This window comes from Aethina tumida, chromosome 4, assembly GCF_024364675.1.
Source record: "Aethina tumida isolate Nest 87 chromosome 4, icAetTumi1.1, whole genome shotgun sequence".
NCBI lineage: Eukaryota > Metazoa > Arthropoda > Insecta > Coleoptera > Nitidulidae > Aethina > Aethina tumida.
In genome coordinates this window covers 530,361-542,400 of record NC_065438.1, presented here as the reverse complement: position 1 = coordinate 542,400, position 12,040 = coordinate 530,361, and the positions used below count along the sequence as shown (strand labels likewise).

Here is a 12,040-nt window from a genome sequence, read left to right as displayed (position 1 = left end):
TTGCTCTTAATTACCAAACATTGATAAACTTAATTTTTAGGGATTTTGTGTTCCACCTGAACTTTCTGATGAAATGGAAGAAGGTGAAGGAATGAGCAAACCCTCAGACGGGTTGGGACTGGGTGAAGGTCAAGGTGAAAGAGATGTATCTGATAAAATAGAGTCTGAAGATCAACTAGACGATGCACAACCTGCTGGGCAAGAAAAACAGAAAGATGAGGACAAAGATTGCAAAGAAGAAGAAAAAGGCATTGAAATGAGCGAAGATTTTGACAGCAAACTCCAAGTAAGCTGTACAAAATGTTTCATATATTTTTATACAAACATTTACATTTTAGGACAAGGAAAAAGCAGAAAATGATGAGAGTGAAAGTAACTCAGATTCAGACGCTGATGAACAAATGGGTGAGACGGAAAAAGGTGCAGATCAACTTAACGAGGAAATTTGGGGTTCAGACAAAGAAGACGCTAATGAAGAAAGCGGTGATGAGGAACAGTCTGAACAAAAGGAAGAAAAAGGGGACAAGGGTGAAAAACAAGGTGAAGATCAGATGGGTGCAAAGGATGACAAATCTAAACCTCCCGAGAGTCAAGAAGAACAATCCAACGGAGAAGAAAATGAAAAAGAGAAGTCTAAGAAAGAAATTAATGAAATGGAGGAGCCCGAATTTGATGATGAACAAAACGACCCTTACCATGGTAAACAACCTGATCTTCCTGAACCAGAGCCAATGGATCTTCCAGATGATTTACAACTAGATGAAGGACAAGAAAAAGACAATGAAACCCAAGAAGAAAACCCATTTGATATTGATGCTATGAAGGAACAACAAGTTCCTGAAGATAACGATAAGGAGAACTCAGAAGAGCCCGAAGAAGAAAAGAAAAATGATGAGGCTGAAGACTTTAGCAGTGACGATGAAGAAATAAACAAGAATGACGAGAATAATGATGGCGGTAATGAAGAAACAGAAATAAATGACACGGAAAAAGAAAATAAAGAAAAGGAAGAAGACAAGGGTATGAATGAAGGAGAAGTTGAAAAGGAAGATGACGAAATGAACATGGATGAAAATAAAGACAATGAGGAGAGTACATTAGATCAAACAGCTACAAATCAAGAAAATGTCGAAGCAATGGATGTAGATGAGGCGGCTGCCACGGATAAGGTATTTATATTTTTCTAATTGTAAATCATCTCCACTTTCTTCAACGGGTTCCCCAAGACCTGCGAGTTGTCACCAGACCATTAATATCAACCTGCAATAAATAAATAATGTATTTATTGCAGACACAGTCAAATCCGGCAGAAAACCAAAAATCGAATCAGCCCATTGATGAATTGTGCCAAGAAGAAAATCCTGACAAAGAAGGAGTAGGACAATCTCAAATGGAGGAGAGCAAAACCGGTCATTCTGCTCAAACTAATGCTCCGCAAGAGAGTTCATCTTTAAAACGGGAGAGAGAAGAAGAGGAAATTAAGAAGCAGAAACCTGGTGAATCAGATAATAAGCGAAGTCTAGGTAATTCTTTTAGTTTACGTAATGTTTTCATGATTGAGACCCACTTGTTATTTCAGGAGATACAAACGAACCTACAAAGAAGAAACTAAAAACAATAGAAGCAACCGATAATAAACAAGATGAAGGAGAGAATGGCGATGAGCAGCAAAAGGCGGAAATGTACCAGCACATAATGGATGCTGAAAAATCATCAACTCAAGTATTGGATGCTGCAACAGATGAACAGGCTGAAGCTCAGCAAAAGGAAACTCCGAATGTTGAAGAGGAAGAAGCTGAAGAAGCTACGGAGTCTCAAGTGGATTTGCCATCAGAAGAAAAGGATAAGGACGAGGAAATGCCGGAAGTTGTTTCTGAAAAGGCCGAAGTCTTGGATCAAGCAAAAGACAAAAAATCCAAGAAAAAACAACATCCAGAAGGTAATATCTTATTAAATTAATTATTGATCCCAAATTGACAAATGATTTTCATTATTTCAGGTGATATTCTGGAGGACATGCAGGATGTTGATGTGGAAGGAGAAGTTGTGGATACTTTAACAGTTCCTAGAAGTAGTGAGACTACGCATCATACAGAGCTGTCATTGTTAACAGAAATGGTAGCGGAAAGATTATCAAACGAAGAAATCAACTTGTTGAGAGCAGACGTTGAGAAACAACTGTCCGCTTGGAACGAACCACCATCCAACAATGAGGCCCAACAAGCGTGGCAGAAGATTTCTTCAGTTACATCCAGTTTAGCTCAAGATTTATCCGAACAGCTGCGCCTCGTACTTGAACCCACTCAAGCCAGTAGATTAAAAGGCGATTTCAGAACTGGTAGACGAATAAATATGAGAAAGGTCATTCCGTACATTGCGTCGCAGTTTAGAAAAGATAAAATTTGGCTAAGACGGACCAAACCATCGAAAAGAGAGTATCAAATTGTTCTGGCAATCGACGATTCGTCCAGTATGGCCGACAATCATTCCAAGGAATTGGCGTTCGAAAGCGTGGCTATGATCTCCAGAGCCCTAACTCTACTTGAAAGTGGACAACTTTCAGTTTTGAGTTTTGGAGAGACTACAGAAGTGGTACACAAACTTTCAGACCAATTCACTGATAAAAGTGGAGTGAAACTTTTGCAAAAGTTTAAATTTGACCAAAACAAAACTTGTGTGGCCAAATTACTCGATTTCACCACAGAAATGTTCAACCAGTCACAAATGCAATCGACTGCTGTAAATGCGAAACTGTTGGTTATTGTCAGTGATGGCAGAGGCGTATTTTCGGAAGGCGAAACTGTGGTGAGACAGGCGGTTAGACGAGGACGGCTGGCCAATATTTTTACGGTGTTTGTTATAATCGATAATCCTCAAAACAAAAGCTCAATTCTGGATATCAGGATGCCAGTATTTAAAGACGGAAAGCTGCAACATATTGTAAATTATATGGACGCATTCCCATTTTCATTTTATATTATTTTAAAGGATATTAATTCCCTGCCTAGCGTTTTAAGTGATGCTTTAAGGCAATGGTTTGAAATTGTAACTAATTTAGATAATCAATAAAATGTATTTTCTTTTAAATAAACCTATTTTAAATTACTTTATTTTGTTTTAATTTACCTTTTTATGTAAATAATATTACAAATAATAAAAAAGTTATTTCACAAAAAGTTTAAAGAAAAGACGTTATTAAAACTAATCTATTAATTTATTCCGGATGTAATTGGTGTAGTAATCAATGTCAAAAAATATTGAAAAAGAATATATTTTCGAAGACTTAAAAGTATTATATTAAAAGTAATTTAAGATCCAAAATTTTTTATAATAAATATTACTGTGACTAATTTGTCCGTATAGAAACTTGGAAATAGCACAATTATTTAATTGTATTTATAAATTGACCCAAATGCGTCCGTCTGTATGACAACAATTTCTATAAATGATGGGTGTCAATGACATTATGCTGGTTTATAGACAGTTTCTTTTAAACAACTATTGATTTTTTGTGTACCTATTTTCCCTTTGCATGTCCATGTCAGTAATTCTGTGAAATAATCAATAGTTTTATTATTCTCCGCAGTTCGAGCCTCGTTTTCATGTAGAAGCACACCGGCGTCCGGTCGAGTCACGAAGACCCCAACTTATGTTATAAGTAATTCATTTGTGCAATCGCTGCAAGGATTGTGTTTCGTGATTAGGAAGCGGTGTTTGTCTTGTTATTTCCACTTAAATCGCGATGACTTTCAAATAGTGTTGTCAAGGATCAAAGTGCCATGGATCTTCGTACGGATACCATGAAACCAGGCGTCGGGGGCGGCATAAATAAAATTTCTTTGCCGTTCTATGAACCGCCACCGAGGAAAACAAGCGCTGAGATCATAAATGAAGCTCGATTAGCCATTAAAGGTAACATATTAATATTAATTTTATACATAATTCTTCTCAAATATTCATTTAATTAATAAAACTACTAAAAATTAAATTTATTATGTTTTTTTTTTTTTAATAAATTATCAACTTATTAAGAGAATTTTTATAAAATTTTTATGATATAGTTGTTAATGATGTTAAACAACTTTTAAACAAAGTTTTTTTGGGAATCTTATCTCACCCTTAATTGTAATACACTAATATTTCATACTCATAAATATTATCAAAGTTTTGAATATAGATAATAATAATAAACAATATTTTACATTACTTACAACACTTAACATGCTATAATGCATAATCAATAAGTTGCAATTCGTTATACATTATAATTTTAAACTTTCTTCTTAAGTGGTAATAAATGGTAATTACTTTTGCATTTTAAAATTAATATTTTGCTTTTAAAAATAATAAATTTCCTTACACATACTCTTTACAAACATAATAAAATTTGTGTAATTACTAAATGTTTGTAGAAAAAAGCCAATAAATAATTTGGTGGATGCGCCGGTTATAATTTTTTTATGATGATACTTTTCAGAATCCCAAATGGGTGAGAATACATTCGCTCCGACCACCATAAAACCATTGCAAACCCAAAGACCATTCACACCAAGGGACAAGGAACGGTTGCTGTTCGGCAAAAGGGCCAAAACCAACAGACCACCGAGTTCCTTCAGGTAATAAAACCAGCAGTTAAAAAATCCAATTTCGCCAGACAAATAATTCATATGAACCTTTCAACCAGGTGGAATATTTTCGTTTGTGTCAAGTTGTTTTGCTAACCTTTCACGCAATCCAAATTATAACAATCACTTGAATACTGGTAATAGATTGCACGATAAATAAATTTCCATTTGCTTAAGATCGGCGGCGATAGCAATTTGTTCTTGGAACATTTTTATTAATTCCAAGACATTATTGTGACGTGAAACTCCAGTGAAGAATTTACTTATTCCAGTAAATTTATATTGCTTCCTTTTAGTTTTGTTTGCAAGTAAATTAGTTTGCTGGAGTTTTCCCAAGTTATAAGCATTTCAGATCCATATTTACTGAGTGTATTTGCAACAAGTTAAAACTTTTTTCTAGACCAAATTATGAGACGAAATATAAATAATGTAGGTAATAAAAAATGTTTGTTAATAAAACAAATAAAAATATTTTTATGAGTTGAATATTGAACTTTCAAGTAGTATTTGTTTAATTAGTCATGTATTTATAAATTTATTTAAATTTGTCTGAAAACAACAACTGCAAATATTCATGAATTGTGAAGTCGATAAGTGACCCAGTTCCGACTGACACACAACCGTTGATAAATTGTAAGGGTACGAGGCCCCGATTTCGTGACTGTCATCATTGACAACAAAACGTGTCCTGCACCTTCTTTAACCCAAAAGCAAACGAATATGGATTACAGTCATGGTAAACAATACTCAGATAATGCATCGATCAGGTCCAATGCCTCTTAATGGGGTTGGGTTAGATTGACTTAATTGTAATTGAGCAGATAATAGATCGTGTGGTTTATTGAAGTAATTCTAGAAGTTTATGCGATCGTGTTTACCACGAATTAAGTAAATGAAATTACAGTATCGTAAACATTGAAGTCTATTTATAATTTAATATTCGATAAAATATTTTTTCGTAATTACAGTCTACGGTATCTTCAAAATGAAACCGATTTACCCCAAACACCGCCAGACAATACTATTTTATCTCCGTCGATGCTGGTTAAACAAACCCCTCTGCAACATCCCCAAATTGCGCCGCCACAGAAGCATCAAAGATCAAACTCCTTATCAGAAATAAACGACAGCATTTTCAACATTGGTGTCAAAGAGTCTCTGCATAAAGTCAAATTACCATCTTTGGATAAACTTTCATCCAAAAAAAAGTTGTTCAGGAACAACACCACTTCTCTGGACAAACGTGAGCGGATTTACTTTTAATGTCTCTTAATCTAAGTTAATTTATTTTAGTACCTGAAGAAAATGAAACCTACCCGAGGTCGTCGGAATCTCGAAATGCGTTTAGCTCGCCGCAAGAAAGGACGAGTTACGATTTCGATTCGCCCTTTGGCAGACCGTCATCCAAGCAACAAAGTTTATCTCAATGTTTATTGCTTGGTCCGCAGAATTTAGACAAACTGTTCGACAACAAACATATAATAGAACATTCCGAATCACTGTTCAGCAAATCAGGTTATTTTCACAGCCAATTCCAAAGCGCACTTCTGAATAAAATACAAAAAAAATCCATTTCAGTAGATACGAAAAAATTAAGAACAGTGGATGATGTGTTGATTAGTTTGAATAAGGAGAGTGAAAGGAAATATAAAGATGATGTTGTGATCAGTTTGTTGCACGAGTTGTATGATTGTATGGAGAAGGAGAAACTTTTGGAAGGGAAAATTAATTCGAAGCTCAAAATTCAGATTCTCAAAACGTTGTATAAATTTGTGGAGTCCCAAGAGGAACGAATTCTGATCATTATTGCGAAGATCATATTGGCTGTAAGTGTTAATTTTAATTAAAAACGTGTTTAATAAAAATAAATATTAATTCCAACAAACACAAAATTTATGTTGTGTACGTATTACAGCTAAAAGTGACAGGGAACAATCTCAGTGGAGTCTGCAAATTGATATTTAAGGTCTCTAAAAACGATAAAAATGACCAGCTATTCTTCCAAAAAAACCTACTAGGTAACTGGAAATCATCAAATACATAAAATTGAATTTTATCTCATTAAAAATTTGGTTTAGAATTGTTCGTGGACGCTTTGGGCAGGTCAAGTCCGTTGGACGATGCAGAAGCCTGCGTTTATGGGTATGGAGCAGTGAAATTTTTGACCATGAATTCAAAACTTCTGGAAAAAATCACAAGCCTTGGAATTCTCGAGTTAATGGTGTTGCATATCAAAATTATAAACACGGCGGTGAGTATAGAATTTGCCGATAATGGATTATTTATTAATAGAATTGCTAACTAATTCAGCAAACACGAGACACGACACGGATAAATAATAAACACGTTCACCACATTAAAGAAAACACAATGCTCTATTTCAAGCCTTAAAGTTGTTTGAATTAATTAATTTGCGAGACCTTATAAAATAATTAAGTAGTAAAATTAACTGTTTGTTGTAGAAAATTGATAAAACCACAATTCCGGAACAAACCCACCATGCTTTGTTTCAATTAACTGGAGCTTTAAGGAATCTTGTGTCGGAAGAGTTTATTTATGATAATTTTATCAGTTGTGGAGCTGTGAATGAACTGTGTCAAGCTTTGGAATTCTTCTCTTCAGATCTGGATGTTGTGGCCAACATTTCAAGGACATTGAGGTATAATTCTTTGTTTTACATATACAATAGTGACAATAACTATAGTAACGTAATTAATACTTGAAATTTTTAGCATAATATCAACGAACGACTGTTGTTGTGATAGTCTGGTGGAATACCGAAATATTTATAAAATTTTGCTGAATTTGTTCAACAAATATCCAGGAAATGAAGAAATTATTGTGAGACTGGCTTACACACTTGGGAACATAGTTTCAAAAATAGACAACAGTAGAGTAAAGGTGAGTGTAACAGAAGTTTTAATAATAAAATAATATAATGTTATATATCTGCTTGCAGTTTTTTGAAGAAACAAATTCGATAGAGAGCCTGTTGAACATCTGGAAAATCTACTTGGAGAGAACTCTTAAAAATTGCTCACTACAGCTCGATAACATTGATAAAAATGTGCCCAATACAGAAGACGTAATGGTAAAGGTATGTATAAAATTAATGTTTTAATCAGATTATTGAATAAAACTGTTTTTAGACAATTAGAATTATAGCAAACATTGTGATAAACCCCGAAATTGGGCGGCAAATAAATGAAAAATACGGCAACTCGTTAATTGAAGAGACACTCAAAGTTTTAATTAGTAATCCTTTTAAGAAGAATGAGGAGTTAGTTTTATCAGTACTTAGTACTTTAAATAATCTATCATATTATTATACCAGTGACATGGAAATTGACATTTTCCACGTAAAGCAAGTGGACATTATTGAAGGTAATTACATTCTAAGCAATTATTAGACATGTTTTAACTCGTGATGTGGTTAGGAATCACAGAATATGCGAAATCCAGAAACAAAGAATGCGTAATTGAGACCATGAGAATACTAGGGAATTTATCCAGGTCCAAAGCGTCAAGAACTTACATTGCGGATTCTGAAATCTTTGGAGTGTTGATCATCCTTCTTGACAAAGGTAAAAATTAATAACCAATGTCCAATATATATTTTAATATGTCAATTTTAGCCGACTTAACTTTACTTAAAACTACGGTGGGGGTGTTTGTAAATTTGATGTCAGATAACAGGTCAAGAAAATTGTTTAAACTTAATGGAGGAGTGCGCAAGCTTATTGAAATTTTGAAGAATTACTGTGAACGGGACTGGATGTTGGGGACTCTTGTGTGTCAAGCCCTTTGGAATTACTGCATTGAAACACCCAATCTGTATGATTTAATAACTGAAACCGAAATACAAGAACTTTTGATCATTCTCGCGGATTATCTAGGTAATTATTCAAAAAGTAAATAAAAGACTGAACTAAATGTATAATTTTTAGATGAAGAGAAGTTGTTTGGCATCGAAGAAAACTCAACGGATCCTGATCTGTACGTGACTCAAGAATATTTAATATGGGAGGAGTTTGCCAATGTGGCAACGAATTTATTGGAGAAAATCGAGTATTTTTTGGACACATTTGATCAAAACGTCAGTGAAAATACTAAGGACACAAAAGATTGTAGTACAAATTTAAGTTTAAATGCTTGGTAGACAATTAGAATATTTATAAGTATATGGGAAACATAAACAACAAAATATATTTGCAGTATCATTTTGGCACATAAATACTGAGCCAGAATAATATAGAGGATATAAAGACATTTTATTTTATTACTTTTATTGCTCAAGAGTTTTGTTACATACTTATTATTTGAACAAATTAGTTATTACAATTTTGAGCTTTAATATACAAATAAGCTTATTACTTACTATATAATATATAAACATATATTTTATTCTTGTTATTTATATCTACATAGAACTTTATAATAAAATTATACAGTCTTACAAGTTATGTTTTATTTGAACACATTTGATGGTATTCTATAGCTAATATACAAAAACCTAAGTTTAGTCCATAATTAAATAAAATATAGTATATACTACTTACCATAAATATTACTCCAGCAATAGAAAAAATCAGATCTTTATAAATACAATCTTTATTAAATATCATCTGGCATTAAAGACAGTACTCTCTGAATATTTTCTAATATTACAGTGCTGTTACAAATAATAGAAGTCTGAGGGTTATATGGAGGTACAACTGTAACATGTTGGCCAATTTTAATATGATCACCACATTCCTCAAACATAACAAATATTTTCTGTAACCACCTTTTCAATTGTTCCTTCTTAGCACTAAAATCCTCCAATGTTTCGTTTGGAATTATTTCTTCTTGAATTTCTGAAGAGATGATTTCGAAACTTTTAATGGCATGATGGGGGAATATGCTGAATTGTTTGCCTTCTTCTGTCTGTATTCTAAGAACCAATGTTTTGTAAATTGGATCTATGACATGGACAATCCCTGTTTTGGTACAGTTTTTGGCCTCCACTGTTACTGTTTTCCCAATCAAACTTTTCATGTAGAGTGGATCATTGTGAAATATAACGTCGTCCAGATCTTCATTATACTCCATTTTAATTAAGCAATGGATCACAAAAATAAAGCACAATGGTAAACAAAACTGTTTTTTAAGGTTATGTACGAAGGCATTTTTCGAGATTGCCATATCTCAGAAAAAGATAAATAATATGTAAACGATTAATTTTTAATAAATAATTATAACTTTATATTTTTAAATTAAAATTATGTTGATTGAATTTATATTATTTGGTAATAAACAATTTTCATTATTTTACTAGTTGACTATAGGCAACCCCTATCACTGCTACTTTGATTAAAGGCATAAATTTTCATGAGAAGAACAACTTCATAAATTGCAACAACAATTTTCTTCTTAAATAGTTTTAATTAAATAAATGCAATACAATTTTATTGATTTTAAATTTATAAAGTTAATAATTCGGTGACTCATATGGGAATACTTTATATGGATTTAAAATTCCATTCGGATCAAGCATTTTCTTTAAATCTCCCATTAAATCTACGAAACCTTTTGGCCTTGCCAAAGGTAAAAATCTCCCTTTTAAAAATCCCATTCCATGTTCTGCACTGATGCTTCCATTCAATTCCATTGTTCGTTCAAACACGTAGGGTTCTACATAACTTTTAACTTCTTTTGAAAATTTGTTAATTGATAGTTGTAAATGAAGATTACCATCACCTAAAAGATTCATGTAATAGTTAATTAGTTTCAAATTAACGAGATATTTGCATTACAATATAATTATATATAACATTACCTAAGTGTCCAAATCCCCAAACTCTGGTCGCCAAATTACCCATATATTTTCTCATATCATCAACAAGGGTGTAATAGTTTTCAAGAGGGAGTGTAACATCATAAAGGAAAAGATCTCCCTCCTTTTTAAAGCCGTTAGGTATTGTTTCTCTCAGAGACCAAATTTCCTAAAAACGATGTTCTAAAATCCAATCAATCACAAACTGTTACCTGCAACTTACTTTTACTTTGCTTTCATTCGATGCGACAGTACCGTTTAATATTAATTGGCTTTCAAGGGAAGACTCAAGAAATTTATTCAGTTTTTCTTCGTCGTGTTTCTGATGGCTACCAGACGTCTCCAATAATAAATAGAATGGAAAGTTTCCAATCGGAGACTTCTTTTCTAATCTCGTGTTGATAAAATCCATTGTTGGTGTGTCTAAAACTTCAACCGCCGATAAAATTTCTCCCAAATCTTCCTTAGCCTTTTTGAAAGTTTCTAACACTTTTTCATAACTTTGAAGTCCTAAAATTTTCTATTAAACTTTATGATAATTATTTAAAATTAATAATATTACCCAAAAATATCACACTAACATGTTTCGGTTTAGGAATACACTGAATTGCTACTTTCGTAACAACTCCTAGGGTACCTTCTGATCCAATAAAAAGATGTTTTAGGTGGTATCCAGTATTGTCCTTTTTTAAAGTACTCAATAAGTCTAGAATTTCTCCTTTTGCTGTAACCTGATTTAAATTAACATTATAAATATTAAACTTTCTGATTTTTTTTGTACGCACCACTTCTAAACCCAAAATATTTCCATGCATGTTTCCATAACGTAAAAGTCGTAAACCTCCAGCGTTAGTTGATACATTCCCCCCAATTTGACATGATCCTTTAGCACCTAAATCCAGTGGTACCATTAAACCATTATCTTCCATATGTTCATTTAAATTTTGTAAGATACAACCGGCTTCGCAAACTAAAACACCTGAAATATAAATATTGTTAATATAATTATATAAGAAATGAATGAATGAAGTATTAACCAGAAGTTTCATTTACACTTATAACATTGTTTAACAATTCAGTGGATAGGATAACTTCGTCAAACACTGGAGTTGCCCCACCAACAACACCGGTATTTCCCCCTTGTACACACACTGCTAATTTATTTTCATTACAAAATTTCAATATTTTTGACACTTCTTCTGTATTTTTTGGTTTCAAAACCATAGTGCTACATCCTTAAACACATTGAAAATATATAGTAATATGTTTGTTAATTTTATATAAGTACCTTGTACTTGTGAGCGCCAGTCAACGTTATATTTTAATAAGTCATTGGAATTAGACAAAACTCTATTTTCCCCGAGCAACTCCTTAAAAAAAAGTACATGATGTCCCTTTAGGGTACCGTAATTCCCTCTTTTAACAAAATAATTATCCTAAAAAATATTAATCAAAACTTCCATTACAATAACCATTTAATTTTACCTTAGTATAGCCAGGTAAAGAATATTTTCTTTTTGCTGTTTTAAAAACATTGTTTGTTATTAATAAATCAAGTTGGACAGCAAATATCTTTTTAAACATCTTGCGTCAACTAAAG

The 12,040-nt window shown here is 32.7% G+C and overlaps 3 protein-coding genes across 5 annotated transcripts in view; 2 read left to right on the top strand and 1 right to left on the bottom strand.

The window, feature by feature from the left end:
- Nucleotides 1–3,105, top strand: part of LOC109594296 (midasin) — an 81,672-nt gene extending 78,567 nt beyond the window's left edge. Inside the window, exons 26-30 of the mRNA XM_020009505.2 lie at nucleotides 41–286; nucleotides 339–1,169; nucleotides 1,292–1,523; nucleotides 1,580–1,939; nucleotides 2,000–3,105. Coding sequence (XP_019865064.2) covers nucleotides 41–286; nucleotides 339–1,169; nucleotides 1,292–1,523; nucleotides 1,580–1,939; nucleotides 2,000–3,069 — 2,739 coding nt within the window. The 3' untranslated portion in view covers nucleotides 3,070–3,105. The remainder of the gene's footprint in view (nucleotides 1–40; nucleotides 287–338; nucleotides 1,170–1,291; nucleotides 1,524–1,579; nucleotides 1,940–1,999) is intronic.
- A 373-nt stretch (nucleotides 3,106–3,478) lies between these two features.
- LOC109594275 (armadillo repeat-containing protein 2) lies at nucleotides 3,479–9,080 on the top strand. Of its 3 annotated transcripts, none has more exons than XM_049966609.1 (14): nucleotides 3,480–3,912; nucleotides 4,478–4,616; nucleotides 5,594–5,868; nucleotides 5,919–6,140; nucleotides 6,207–6,451; nucleotides 6,541–6,643; nucleotides 6,704–6,876; nucleotides 7,088–7,284; nucleotides 7,358–7,526; nucleotides 7,585–7,722; nucleotides 7,775–8,009; nucleotides 8,063–8,209; nucleotides 8,261–8,521; nucleotides 8,573–9,080. In XM_049966609.1, exons 1-14 carry the CDS (start codon nucleotides 3,780–3,782, stop codon nucleotides 8,782–8,784), a joined length of 2,649 nt encoding a protein of 882 aa, XP_049822566.1. In that variant the 5' UTR covers nucleotides 3,480–3,779; the 3' UTR covers nucleotides 8,785–9,080. The 3 variants fall into 3 exon arrangements, with proteins under 3 accessions (XP_019865039.2, XP_049822566.1, XP_049822564.1); XM_049966607.1 differs by having other exon boundaries at nucleotides 6,204–6,451; XM_020009480.2 differs by having other exon boundaries at nucleotides 3,479–3,912; nucleotides 5,919–6,451.
- A 979-nt stretch (nucleotides 9,081–10,059) lies between these two features.
- On the bottom strand, nucleotides 10,060–12,040 carry LOC109594272 (D-2-hydroxyglutarate dehydrogenase, mitochondrial). Its single transcript, XM_049966189.1, has 8 exons — nucleotides 11,926–12,040; nucleotides 11,729–11,876; nucleotides 11,478–11,675; nucleotides 11,226–11,419; nucleotides 11,003–11,171; nucleotides 10,664–10,950; nucleotides 10,444–10,609; nucleotides 10,060–10,364 (listed from the first exon to the last, which is right to left on the bottom strand). Exons 1-8 carry the CDS (start codon nucleotides 12,022–12,024, stop codon nucleotides 10,096–10,098), a joined length of 1,530 nt encoding a protein of 509 aa, XP_049822146.1. The 5' UTR covers nucleotides 12,025–12,040; the 3' UTR covers nucleotides 10,060–10,095.

Excerpts from the sequence above, each read along its gene's own strand:
- LOC109594275 (XM_020009480.2), top strand. The coding sequence starts at position 3,780 with ATGGATCTTCGTACGGATACCATGAAACCAGGCGTCGGGGGCGGCATA. Across the intron at positions 3,913-4,477 it reads AGCTCGATTAGCCATTAAAG|AATCCCAAATGGGTGAGAAT; the intron begins GTAACATATTAA and ends GATACTTTTCAG. Across the intron at positions 8,210-8,260 it reads GATCATCCTTCTTGACAAAG|CCGACTTAACTTTACTTAAA; the intron begins GTAAAAATTAAT and ends TGTCAATTTTAG.
- LOC109594272 (XM_049966189.1), bottom strand. The coding sequence starts at position 12,024 with ATGTTTAAAAAGATATTTGCTGTCCAACTTGATTTATTAATAACAAAC. Across the intron at positions 11,420-11,477 it reads AAGTGTAAATGAAACTTCTG|GTGTTTTAGTTTGCGAAGCC; the intron begins GTTAATACTTCA and ends TTTATATTTCAG. Across the intron at positions 10,610-10,663 it reads CGAATGAAAGCAAAGTAAAA|GAAATTTGGTCTCTGAGAGA; the intron begins GTAAGTTGCAGG and ends CATCGTTTTTAG.